Source organism: Zymoseptoria tritici, chromosome 1, assembly GCF_000219625.1.
Source record: "Zymoseptoria tritici IPO323 chromosome 1, whole genome shotgun sequence".
NCBI classification, from domain to species: Eukaryota; Fungi; Ascomycota; class Dothideomycetes; order Mycosphaerellales; family Mycosphaerellaceae; genus Zymoseptoria; species Zymoseptoria tritici.
This window is the reverse complement of record NC_018218.1, coordinates 4,443,009-4,455,143: the sequence shown is the minus strand read 5'-3', so window position 1 is coordinate 4,455,143 and position 12,135 is coordinate 4,443,009. Positions and strand designations below refer to the sequence as shown.

The window sequence follows — 12,135 nt, the reverse complement described above, 5'->3', positions numbered from 1 at the left end:
GCTTCCGTAATACACTAATCGAAGACGAACCTCAGATCTCCCTCCAAAGAGCTCGACCTCAGGATCTCAAGGAACAATACCTCGTCACTTCTCCGTTCAGCGAGGACTTTCCGACTCCACGAGCCATACCATCGTCCGCACTCTCCGAAATTATCGAGGGAAGTCCCAACCCGAGCAGCTCTGGTTCGGAGTCAGACCAAAGTTCGATGTGGAGCAAACGCAGCTCGCACAGCTTCGATGAGCTCTACGACATCTCCGAGAGCGAGTCGGAGGAAGTTGCAATCAAGCTATCAAGCTCGGTCAAGAAGAGGGTGGGAAATAAGACTCAGAAGTCTCGTTACCCGTCGATCATCATCCCGTCGCCTGGACAGTGGCCGACAATAGACAAGCTCAGGTCAGCGTCTGCACTGTCACCACCGATCCGGGTTAATCTATCTCCTTCGGTCCTCGGCCAACTTCAACAACGCAATCTCCGCGTACCGAGCACCTCATCGACACCATCCCTCGATGGCAGTCTTACGTCTGAAGAGCTCGCCGCGTCGAGCTGCCCTTCGACTCCGGACCTCTCCGCACCAGCTGATGGCGACCATGTGTGGGAGGCTCCATTCCAGCTCAACCGGTCCGCGATCAACCTACTACAACAAATCAGTGGCGAAGAGAATTCTGAACAACAGGATACTGTCGTTGAGGTTCCTACCGCAGTGGTCGAAATGCGAGAGGTCCTTGAGTCGCCGCCAATTACCGGTCGCTTTAGAATCGACACCCAGAGTCTCGCTCCGAGAGATCCAAATGAAGCCGATGACGAGTTGTCCGCACTCTCTGTACCATCTCCGGGCGGCTTCTTTGCGTCTTTGGACTCAACAATGGCGCGCAAGACGTGGGCCGGCATGGACGCAGCACCCAACACTGGCACCGCCACCGAGTTCTACGGCGTACCGTTCCGATCTGCATCAGCACTGCAGACCAGTACGGCGGCTTCTTTCTACGAGACACCATGGGCAGCGCAACTGAATGAGCCGGTCGAGCATGTGGTCGCTCTTGCCTCTCCGGCAAGCACACAAGATCCAGTCACGGCACGCAAGATAGCCTTCTCACCGAGAGAAGTCATCGAGGTCGCTGAGATCGATGAGACCTATGTCGATACCCTGAAGCAGACCGCGGCCGTCAACATCGATCGCACACAGTCTTGGCTGTCTGCTCAAAGCTCCTACATGGAGGCTATTTGCGAGGACGATGAGGTCACCGCCAGCTTCCAAGACATCGAAGACGCGGTCCCACGCACTCCGGATCAGCCAACGCCTCAGGTGGTCGACATCTCTCCCAGCAAGAAGTCTGTCCGCTTCGCTACCGAAGAGACAGCATCGCCGGTCGCCATGTCGATTGCTTCCACCGTCGCCAAGCGCGTCTCTCCCATCCACGACGGGACCTTTTGGGAAGGTTGGCGTCATGCTAAACGCTCGCAACGTGCTCGGGATGTCTTCCAGCACCGACAAGCTCGTGCAGAAGCCGAGCAAGTTCGTCGTGTGAGCCTACAAAAGCAGCACGCCGAGCAGCTGCAAGGCAAATACGAGATCACAAACGCTGAGCGCGTCTCCCAACAACGACCTGTCTCATCATTCCTTCCTACCGCCGTGGACGACGACAAAGTTGAGATCATGGCCAAGGCCGAACGTGAACGACAAGCTCTTCAACAAATGGAGTCCTCGTCTTGGCACGTCGCCGCGCAGAAGGAAGTGCACGGCGGCAAACTTCTCACCAGCCCAATCGTGCAGAGTTTCAAGAACCGCAAAGACGTCCGCATCCTCGATGTCGCCGGCCAAGCACACTGTAGCTGGGCGTGGACTGTCGCCTACGAGCATCCCAATGCCACGGTCTACACGACCGTGTCCTCCGACGCCGAAGCGCATGTTGCCGAGATTTCCCTTGACGGCCCAGGGAACCATGTCGTCGTCGCCTCGCCGAAACTTTGGGAGCTGCCATTCGAAGGTAACCACTTCGACGTCGTCTCCGCTCGTAATCTTTACACGCATCTCAAGACTGTTTGGCCCAAGGGCGCCGCCGCTGATGAGTGGGATCTCACTCTTCGTGAATGTCTCCGCGTGCTCAAACCGGGTGGATACCTCGAGTTCGATCTACTCGACGCGGAGCTCGTGCACGCCGATGCTGCTAGTCAGGCGCTGGGAGTGGAGTTTGCCTTCAACTTGAAGACTCGTGGCTACGAGCCGTGCTCGGGAAAGAGTTTTCTGCCTCGCCTGAAGCGTGCTGGTTTCTGCGAAATCAAGCGTGCGTGGATGGTCCTCCCTGTCGCGGACGTTGTGCCCAAGTGGAACGATGCTGGAAAGAATGGTGGTGGCAGACATGCTCCCGTCGAGCTGTCGATCGCGACCGATGGGACTGTGACAGAATTTCAGCCGCCGCTCACTGGTAGCACCCAGGATGTGCGTGCCATGACGGGTCTGGTCGGTGCAAGGATGTGGGAGCAGTGGATGCTCAAGCTGAACAGCGAGATGGGTCGCAGCGAGAAGAGGGTGTTGGACGATGTGTCCAAGGCATTGGAGGAGGGTGGAAAAGGACAAGCTGGCTGGAAATGTTTGGTGGGTTGGGCGAGGAAGGATGTCTGAGTGGTGGGAGAAGGTCGAGTTCATTTGTCGTTGTTCATATATTATACCCCTCAAAAACTAATAATGGCCGTACACTCTCATTCAGATCCAACTGGCGGTTCATACAATCTGCATTCTCTCAAGTTGAGTATTTCACGCCTGGCACTCAAGGACGCAGAGCCTCCCTTCCTTCATGAATTGCCAGCGAGGAGGATGTTAGAGGGAAGAGCAGTAGGCAATGCGCAGATGGGTGTCGTAGTCGATGCCCGATTTGCATTGACGGTTGTTGCGCTTGATGCAAGGATAGGTCTATAGAAAAGTCAGCCATGTCGGAGGTGACGAAATGAATCGGTCAGGACACACTCTGTGGCATGGAATTACAACTCCTCCGCCGAAGTTACAGACTCCGGGTGGGCCATTGTCAAGATGGCATATCTACATTTGGCTTGTCAATCAATCACCGATTGCATCTGAGAACGTGGGTTGGAGAGGAGAAGACTAACGCCGTAGCCATCGGCTGCGAAAGCGTTCGAAGCCAGAGAGATGATGGTCAACAGCTGGGAGGTGTGCATAATTGCGGTCTTGTGGTGTCGTTCGGAAGGTGACACTTTGATGAGGAGATTCTGTTTGAAAGTGAAAGCAGAGATCTCGCGATGGGAAAGCGGAAGGACTGCGATTATATGCCCACCGCACCCTGGCACCATGTGCTCTGACCTTTCACCGTCATGGACGACTTCTCGGACTGGCCTTTCCTCGGATCACAGCCTCAACATTGCCTCGTATTCCAGTTGCAGGGTCTGGACGTGCGTTGTTCGGTGATTCCGGAGGCCGACGGAGAACCTCGCCAGGTTGGACCTTGGTGACTTCCATCTAGATTGGCAGGCCTCCCTCGGCGGACCGGACACCCCCCGAACTGCACTGTGCGGCGTCGAGAAGGAGGTCAAAGGTACGGTATTCTCGCTTGGGGGTTATTCAAGATGTGAGGTATAAGGTAGATTGAAGGCAGAACGTCAGGCTGCACATCCGACGGGAGGGGTAGGTGCATTCACATCACTTCCACAAAAGAGGGGGACATGATCTCTCCTACAACATTCGTGCACATCATCGACGGAAGATATACATCGGAGGCGAGCAAGATCCGGAACCCGAGACAGCAATGAAGCTCGCTGTCCCTCTCACAGCCCTCGCAGCCATATCCCAGGCCTTGACTACTAATGAGCAAAAACCGCTCCACTCTTCCTCCGACTTGATACAGTCGGCTCCTGCAGCCGCTCGTTCTCTACTTCCACCCCTGTTACGTGCAAGGGCCCTTAACTATTATTTACTAACACGGGCCGCAATACGAGGCTGTACGAGATTAAGCGAGCTAATAAGAGCGTGTTATTTGACCTTATCTATAATTACAAAGCAAATTTAGGAAAGACTAGACGGCTAAGAATTTAGCTTAACTTCGAACACTTACAACTCTATAGCTACTATTACTACTATTACGAAACCGGTCCCGTTCGAATTAGCGGCATTAATAGCCCGTATAGCGACCCTTACGAGCGATTACCTTCTCGCAACGCGATCTAAACGAGCCCGTTATTCGACTAACCTTAGCCGTAGTTACCGCATCCTATACCTCTTAAATCTGCTATCTAAGCACTACATTCGACGACGGTAATAGATAGTTATAATTAAGGCGCTATTTTAGCAAGGCCTACAGGTTCTTAATTAGATTAAGGTCTAGGGAGTTCGCTAGCTACACGTTAAGAGTATAAGGAATTCTAAGGATATCTAGCTAACTACGGAACGTAGCAGCTTTGTAAACAGCCGCGCTATTAAGGCAGAGTATTAGTAATAGCGTAGCTAGCACTTGCGCATTCTTAATGTCGTCGTCGCGAGGTGTAGGAGTTCTAGGAGTAGTAGCACGAGCTAGTAAGTGTCTCGGTAAGAATAAGAAGGCCCCCTCGTCGACGATCTAGTCGTTGCGTATACTAGCTACAGCTTCTTTAGCCTTAGAGTCTACGATCTTACGCTAGAAACGATGCAGCTCTAGCAACACGTGCTCGGCTATACCGGCGGCGGTAATATTGCCCTATACTAGCTCCTAGAAAACGATCCTTAACTTCTTAGTGCCGCTAATTAGTCCGAAGACGAACTAGCTCTTAATGCGGCGATATCGTAGCCTAAGGTAGTCCGGATCGAACGCCTTATTAATACGACGAATAACGAGCAGCTTGCTACTACCGCCCTTGCTAAAGGCGGCTCTATTACTAAACAAGAAGGTGCGGCTATTATCGAGATAATCTAAGCACTACTAGCTAAACTAAGGTCTTAAGTCGAGGCTATTAGCGTTAAGGAACGGTGCTCGGCGAGCTATACGCTTCTAGTATCTACGCTTATTAAGCCGTCGTCGAATAGTGTTAATAGAGCATACTAGCTTAAGCCTCTCTTTAATCTATTAGTAGGTCGCTCGACGTCCTTCTACGCCGCTAGTAACGTATTCGATAATCCTATTAGCTATAGGGGTGCTAAACTAACGTAGTCTATATAGTCTACGACGAGCTAGTGTTACTACCTCGGCGGCAATAGTTTAAATAGTAGTGTATAGCTTACTAAGAGCGGTAGTAATGCGATGTAACGTCTAGCCGGCAACGCGCTTAAGGGTCTTAATTCGAGTGCGAATAGCGTACGGAAGGATTCTACGGCCGCGCGGCTCGTCGTCGTCGTCTACTACCGGCTCGAAGAACGAACGCTAAGGAGTTACTAGCTCTATATCCGGAGCTAGCTATAGTAGTATACGACGACCGACTATGCTATTAGTAAGCACTAGACGGTAACTAATAACACGACGAGGTAGTAGAAGGGGGTAGACGGCCGGTGCGAAGGCGTCGGAGCTGCTAGAGCTTAAAAACGAGCGGTTTAGATTAACGTACGGCATAGTAACAACGAGGACAATAGAAGGGATAGATACACTAGTCTACACTAATTCTTCGCCCTATATATATGCTAGCTGCCCTTACGCTGTCGCCCTTAGCTCGATAGCGTAGTAGAGCTAAATCTCCGTAATCTCCGTAGAAGCGCTATTAAAACTAACAGCTCTACTATAATAGTAGCGAATTCGCCCTTTATATAACAGATTACATACGCTAGTAAACAGCGACATAAAGCTATTAAGCTATACAACAGCTACTACACACTAAGGTAAGGTAAATGCTATCGCTCTGCGCACTGACCTTCCGATATCTAGCCGAGTGTTTAAGAGCCTTGCAACCGCTTAACCGAGCTATAGCACCATGCCGGCGACTATAGCACTATGCCGGTTAATTATAACACCCTTGCAGCCCTCACAAGCGACAACATGACTACCAATCGATTCGACAACGAGCCCTTGCAACAGCGACCAAAGGAGGTTAGTAACGAGCGGCTGTGGCAATGGACTGTATCCGAGTAATGAAACGTTCACCCATCCCAATCACCTCGACGCCTCCACTGACGATTCAACTAGACTCATCAAAGCCGAAATCATACCCACAGTCTTGGACACTTTCCACCCTCTCTTGACAGTAACCCTGACATGGCCACCGAAGCACTACCGCAAGGATAAGCCCAACGACAAGCACCGCACGCAACTTGGGAATACCTTGAAACCAAAATACGTCCAACGACGACCTCGAATCGAATTGCTGAGTGACTTGCCGGATGTGTTCAATTCCATATCTGCAGTTGCAGGGGGCGACCATGAAAGGGACCACCCTCAACTGACCCTCGTCCTCACCGACCCCGACGCCCGCTCCCGTGACGATCCAGATTGGAGTGAGATGTGCCATTGGATCGTGACAGATGTTCCTTTGATCCTTCCCAGCACTCCCAAGCTTTCATCCTCCCTCTCCTCCAACCAAGACGTCGAGATCGAAATGCAAGAAATCATGCCCTACAAACCACCAGGCCCGCCGGCCTCGACAGGCAAGCACCGGTATGTGGCCGTTGCTCTGGCACCAATCAATGGAACCATGGAGAAATTGCGTTTGAGCAGACCTGCGGACAGGAAGCATTGGGGTTATGGAGGGGAGAGAGTGGGTGTGAGGCAATGGGCGGAGGAGAATGGGCTGGGTGTTGTTGGTGAGCTTTCTCGCCATTGACAGAGAAATAAGATGATGAACTGACAATTGAGTGATAGGTGCGAACTTCATCTATGCGCAGGATAAGAAGCAGTGAGGGAGTCGGGAGGAGATGAAGACATGCTTTTGATGGTGGTGCATTGCAGTCAATGCAAGCAAATGCTTTTTCGGTAGAACTAGGCTGCTAAGGTAGAAGCGGCCTCCATGCTTCGGTAACAGTAAACGCTTACAGAATTGACAACCTCAGATTGTCCCGAGTCCTGTCCGACGTCTTCATGGTATCTTCTCTGCATCATGCTCTCGTGTGTCACTCGTCTCTGTCTTGCCTCGTTCGCCTCTTACTCAAAGCAAGGGTTGAACGTCAAGGTGAAGTCTCCCTCGTCACAGTTGTGGTTCTCGCCATCCACGCCCACCGCATCGCCACACACGTCCTTTCCGTCGTGATCTGGAGTCGTCACCTGCGACCCATTAGCATGCGCTCACTATCACAGGACATCAAACTTTTGCTCACGTTGAACGCCTTGCCCTTGAACGGATCCCCACTGATGTCTCCGAGCGACCACCAGAGACGACCGTTGACGGAGGTGAAGCCGAGCACGAGCTTGGGAGTGTTTTCGGCGTAGTAGTCTTTGGAGAAGGTGACGCCGAGGGAGTCTGCGCAATTGAATCGGTCAGCTCTCAGATCAAGACATGTGACAAAGTTGAGGTGAACGATGACAGGAGGTACGTACTGCCACTGCCGGAGATGTCGCTGATGTTGGCCACGCCGGAGGGGATCTCGAATGGCTCCGCGAAGGGCTGAGAAGGAGAGGTGAGGGTCGTCCAGAGACTGTCGGTGCAGTAGTTGTTGATCTGGAGGGAGGAGGCCGAGGTGTAGGTGCTGAGACCGAGGAGGGTGAGGAGCATTGAGGTTGGCTGCATGGTTGCGGTCGCGGTTGATGGAGTGAGTGTGAGTGATGTTGGATGTTGTTGGTTGTGGAGGTGTGAAAGCGAGTGTCGACGTGGAAGTCTGGAGAATATCGCGGGCGTGCCTACCTTTAAGTACTCAACAACCTGAGGGTGCCTTCTCCAAGATTTTCATCAACGTGACACATGCACAGCTTTCCCACGTTACACAGACGCGTCGATCGGTCATTTCCCATGTGCCTTTCCCACCGAGGTCACCTTCAATCCAGGCAGGAGCAGCTAAGGGCAAATTTCAGTGGCCTAGTCGTGTGTTTCATACTGCAGATATGAGCTTGCCGGACAATTTTTGGTGTCACGCCGCACGGCAAGGTGCATGACGGGGCTTGCCGTACCTTGCAGCAAACACATCCAGCCCGTCGGGTTTGATGGCCTTGCAGTGAGAAGGTTTCGCAGATTGCAGGAGCTCGTGTGATCCGCGGGCGAAATGTAGGTACCATCGGCTCGAGCGGCGGCTCTTTGTCTGTCTAGGTTATATCAAGGTAGCACAGTGTCAGCCGATCAGTCCTGTGCCTCGTTCATCCGTCATGCCCCACGAGGACTGACAGACATCGTGAGAGGCAGCGAGAGACACGTCTCGCCAACACCACGCGGAGAGGACGGGAATCAAGGAAACCAGAACTTTGATTTTTCTGACCAGAGGTCGGACCAACGCTACCAATCCTCCACGTCTCATCTTGTGACATCGGTGCCTTCGCGTGTGTTTGTGTCTGCTCCTCTTCCCGTCTGGCATCTGGCCGCCCAAGGTCCATGAAGCAGCACGAGTGAGATACTTGTCGCTCTCCGGCGTAATAGCGTCCGCTGCTCAGCCTCATTTGGTGCTCGGGCTGCGGAACTCTCGACTCTCCCAGGCCACCCCGTGTGTGTGTCGTGCTGAGCCTTTTCGGTCTCTCATGTCTCGTCTCCCACTCAGCTCGCCTTTGCCTTCGCCGCAGTCTGTGATGCCTCTGTAACCACCAAACAATCAGCTCTCACTTTCCTGCATCTCCTTGGCCTTCCAACCAAGCACGGGATGCCTTCGAACAAACGTACCTCTCCTCGTCGCATCCTCCAACAAAGGTGTATCCACTGCTGCCGCAGGCAAGTGCACATATCTCACCACACTTCCCCGAATAAACACATTCTTGACCGAGCTCTGCATCATTCCCACAAGTCAGCACTCTGTATACCCTTTTCCCAAAATATTCCTCTCGCGCCAACTCATGTCCTTCCTCTTTCGCTTTGTTCCACTTCTTTTTCTCAAGAAACACGGCGAGACTGACCAAATGCGGAAACTTCACCTCATCCACCACCGAAATGTTGTCCAACTTGATGTTCAAAAATTGATCGACCGACTTAAGGGTGCCGCGAATGGAGATGTCATTTTTCAGCTCGACAGTGACTTCGTGGTTGACCTGTTCAGTTCATGTATCAGTTCCGTGCTGTCGTCGTTCGCATGCGAGGTTCGTGAGGAGGTTTGGAGAGGGTACGGACCAGCGTTTTGACTGCGAGGGTCGAGTTAGCGGAGGATTTGTGGGAATGAAATGTAGAGGCTTACAGAAGCTGAAGAACAGCATTTTGAGGCAGTGTGTCGGAGCAAGAGGCGTCAGTGCATTGTCATATTCGCGAAGGCGATGGCATCGTAACGTTCACTTGACAGACTGCGCCAAGATATATCGTGATGAGTCAGCAACATCGAGGTGGACGGGATGCAAGATAGATGTGCAACGCGTTCGGCATGTGCCAGACGATGGGAAGTGAAAGCTCCCTGTAAATATGTAGCTTATGATGCTTGTGTGCTCTCACGCAACGGCCTCCACCACCTTCGCGCCTATTTCTCTCCGTTTCGGCACATCCTCCTCCTTCACCCTCGCCAATCCCTCCCTCCCATAAAAGTCCATCGGATACACGCCCTTCTCTCCCGTCTCTCCCACCTTCGTTTTCTCTACCTCCCATGACTTCTTCACTCCCAACGCAACCAACGCCTCATGCGGCGTCAACAATGGTCTAGGGAATGCATACCCCCAATCGATACTCAGCCGCGGACACGCGACTTGCACCCAGCACTCGACATCATTCATCATCGCCAATTTGCCCGGGAAGATTTCGCTCAGTAATAAATTGACCCATGTTATTCCTCTATCCCGCAGATGTGATTCGATGAGAGACATAGTATGTGGGTTTCCCTGCCGCCCGAGTGAGCCAAGAATGAGACCCCACTTCTTCGCTTTCCGGGCTTGTGTCAAAGCAAGAGAGCGGTCGTGGAGAAGAGTGTCGTGATCGTAAGTTTCGTGAGTGAGACGACGAGAGTAAGGATCGTAGCGATATGCCGGGAGGTGAGGGTTGTGGATCATGGCAGATTCGAGGTGGAAACGTCCATCGCCTAGATAGAGGATGCAGTCGATGGATTGGTCTTTGGAAAGATGGGGTGAAGTGCAGCCGAGGATTTCGCCTTTAGACAGAGGTGTGATCTGTGGTATGAGGATGTTGTAGCCGGCGGAGCGGAGTTGGGTTGCCGTGCCGTGTAGTGTGGCGTTGAATTGAATGGTGCCGACCATTGCGATGGTCTTTCCTGTTGGGAAGTTGCGGGAGATGGTGGCAAGGAGATGTGGTACGTCGATTTGAATGTCCACGAAGACGTAGAGGGTTTGAATTTTGGTGACGTTGACTGGAATTAGGCAGGAGTGGGCGTAGTGGATAAGGAGGTCGCAGCCGAGGGCCCGAGCAGTGTAGTCGTCGATGCAGCAGGCGCCGTAGGTCACGTCGCCCATGATGAGGGTGGAGGTGTTGGGGCAGAAGGTGGTGAGGATGTCGGAGATGGTGGTGGCGAAGAGGAGGAGACCCTCGGGCATTTGTAGGGCGATTTTGGTGGCATTTGAGGTGCGGATACGGTGAATTGTCTTGTGGATTTCAAAGTTGTAGTTGGAGGGGAGGAGGGAGATGGCGTGGTTGATTTCCGGGTCGTGGAGGATCGAGTCGGGAACGTTGTTCAGTGCTCGGGCGGGTCGTCTTCGAGGGGCGACTGTATGTTGTTAGTATGTTGAGGAGAGATGTGAAGTTGTTAGATATCTCACCCTGCACGGCACCACTCTCCTCGATCGTGGCATTATTGCCATTTGCCTCCGCTCTGGCTGCAGCTTTGGCATCGGCAGCTTTCCTCCCTATGAATCGTCGTTTGGGAACTTTCGGAACGGCCTCGGCCTCGACATCTCCATCAACAACCACATCTGGCCCCAGATCGGAAATGGCACGGTCCTCCTCCATCCTGACTGATGTGCGCCGGCTGCGTCAAAGATTTTTCTAATGCCCGGACTTGTACTCCTCTCGGCGCAGAATGGCTGATTGTTTTTGTTCGCGGCTATACTTTACTGGATTAGGACAGAATGAGAAGAGACGATGAAGCTGTTGGAGTTTTTGGCGTGGTGTTGCAGAGAGACTTTGATACTTTTCGTGTCGGGTCGAGCCAGAGGCCGGCTTGTGCTTACTGTCCTGGTTCCTGCGTGGAAGGCCAGCATGAGCTTATCGGCTTTGCACCCTGGTCCTGGTCCTGGTCCTCGAAGCCTTGGAGTTTCGACTCGCAGATGTCGTGGAACAGCGCTATGCGGCTCGATGTATTGTCCAAGCGAGTAGCCTACTGGAGATACGGCAGGAATGTGCGATGTTCTTCAATTGCGACTTTCTCTCTCTTTCTTGGCCGTTCTAAAAATGTCCACTCGCACCCACCGGAGAGTCGAGAGCCGAATGAATGGCGGAAAGCATACGGAGTACCTTAAGTTACGCAAGCCGGGCGGGACGACGCGCCTCGGGAGGGATTTCGTGGCGATCACATCAGTGCGCGAGCTTAACTCTGTCTGCTGTAGGTTTGTTGTGATTTGTCGATGAAGCTTGAGAGGAAATGTATAAAGACTCCTTCGGCCGCCTAGTAGTTCACGAACTGTCTGTCGTCAATTGTATAGACCAAGGAGCAGCCGTCTATCAACATGCATGTGATCACCGCTTCGGCAAGTGGATATCTCAATCTCGAGAAGTGAAAGCTTGAACGGTCACAGGGCCGCATAGAGACGAGGGACCCTAGACTCCCTCCTGGATGAACGGCGAACCAACCACCAACCCTACACCCATGGTCCCATGCCTCGTTCTATCAGAACTGTTCTTCTCGTCTAGCCTGATCTTGTCTTGTCTTGCGTCTCGTCTTTCACACACTCCCGTCCGCGACGACATTCTCCTCATGAGAGACATTGACATCTCAGTCCACCCCTCGCCCTGTCTGCCGACCATTTAGCGCGAGGCCGGACCTTTGCTGCAATACGACCACAACAGCCATTCCCGTACCACCCGCCTCGGATCCCTTCACGCAGAGCAACGGCCTCTAACTGTATATCAACACGGCTCAAACACTCCAGCGATGAATCAAAATGGCGCGTCGCCGCCCGATCGCTACAATCGTCCACACGTCCGACTCAACTCCAATACGGACGACATCCTCG

General features: G+C 52.8%; 5 protein-coding genes across 5 annotated transcripts; 2 read left to right on the top strand and 3 right to left on the bottom strand.

Annotated features, from left to right (window-relative positions):
* Window positions 1–1,146: 1,146 nt before the first annotated feature.
* On the top strand, window positions 1,147–2,711 carry MYCGRDRAFT_102785 (uncharacterized protein; the record flags this gene model as incomplete). The annotated part of the gene is made up of 1 exon (XM_003857051.1): window positions 1,147–2,711. The coding sequence occupies one exon, from the start codon at window positions 1,212–1,214 to the stop codon at window positions 2,619–2,621; it is 1,410 nt and encodes a 469-aa protein (XP_003857099.1).
* Window positions 2,712–6,094: 3,383 nt separating this feature from the next.
* Window positions 6,095–6,803, top strand: MYCGRDRAFT_33832 (uncharacterized protein; the record flags this gene model as incomplete). The annotated part of the gene is made up of 2 exons (XM_003857052.1): window positions 6,095–6,707; window positions 6,766–6,803. Coding segments are annotated over 2 exons (651 nt in total), but the record flags the coding sequence as incomplete, so codon positions are not given.
* A 241-nt stretch (window positions 6,804–7,044) lies between these two features.
* Window positions 7,045–7,627, bottom strand: MYCGRDRAFT_89878 (uncharacterized protein; the record flags this gene model as incomplete). The annotated part of the gene is made up of 3 exons (XM_003856542.1): window positions 7,045–7,164; window positions 7,218–7,360; window positions 7,438–7,627. The coding sequence occupies 3 exons, from the start codon at window positions 7,625–7,627 to the stop codon at window positions 7,045–7,047; spliced, it is 453 nt and encodes a 150-aa protein (XP_003856590.1).
* Window positions 7,628–8,281: 654 nt separating this feature from the next.
* MYCGRDRAFT_78925 (uncharacterized protein) lies at window positions 8,282–9,250 on the bottom strand (the record flags this gene model as incomplete). The annotated part of the gene is made up of 5 exons (XM_003856541.1): window positions 8,282–8,616; window positions 8,702–8,804; window positions 8,932–9,063; window positions 9,143–9,153; window positions 9,207–9,250. 5 exons carry the CDS (start codon window positions 9,223–9,225, stop codon window positions 8,579–8,581), a joined length of 303 nt encoding a protein of 100 aa, XP_003856589.1.
* A 170-nt stretch (window positions 9,251–9,420) lies between these two features.
* Window positions 9,421–10,912, bottom strand: MYCGRDRAFT_66970 (uncharacterized protein; the record flags this gene model as incomplete). The annotated part of the gene is made up of 2 exons (XM_003856540.1): window positions 9,421–10,670; window positions 10,723–10,912. 2 exons carry the CDS (start codon window positions 10,910–10,912, stop codon window positions 9,451–9,453), a joined length of 1,410 nt encoding a protein of 469 aa, XP_003856588.1.
* Between the last annotated feature and the right edge of the window lie 1,223 nt (window positions 10,913–12,135).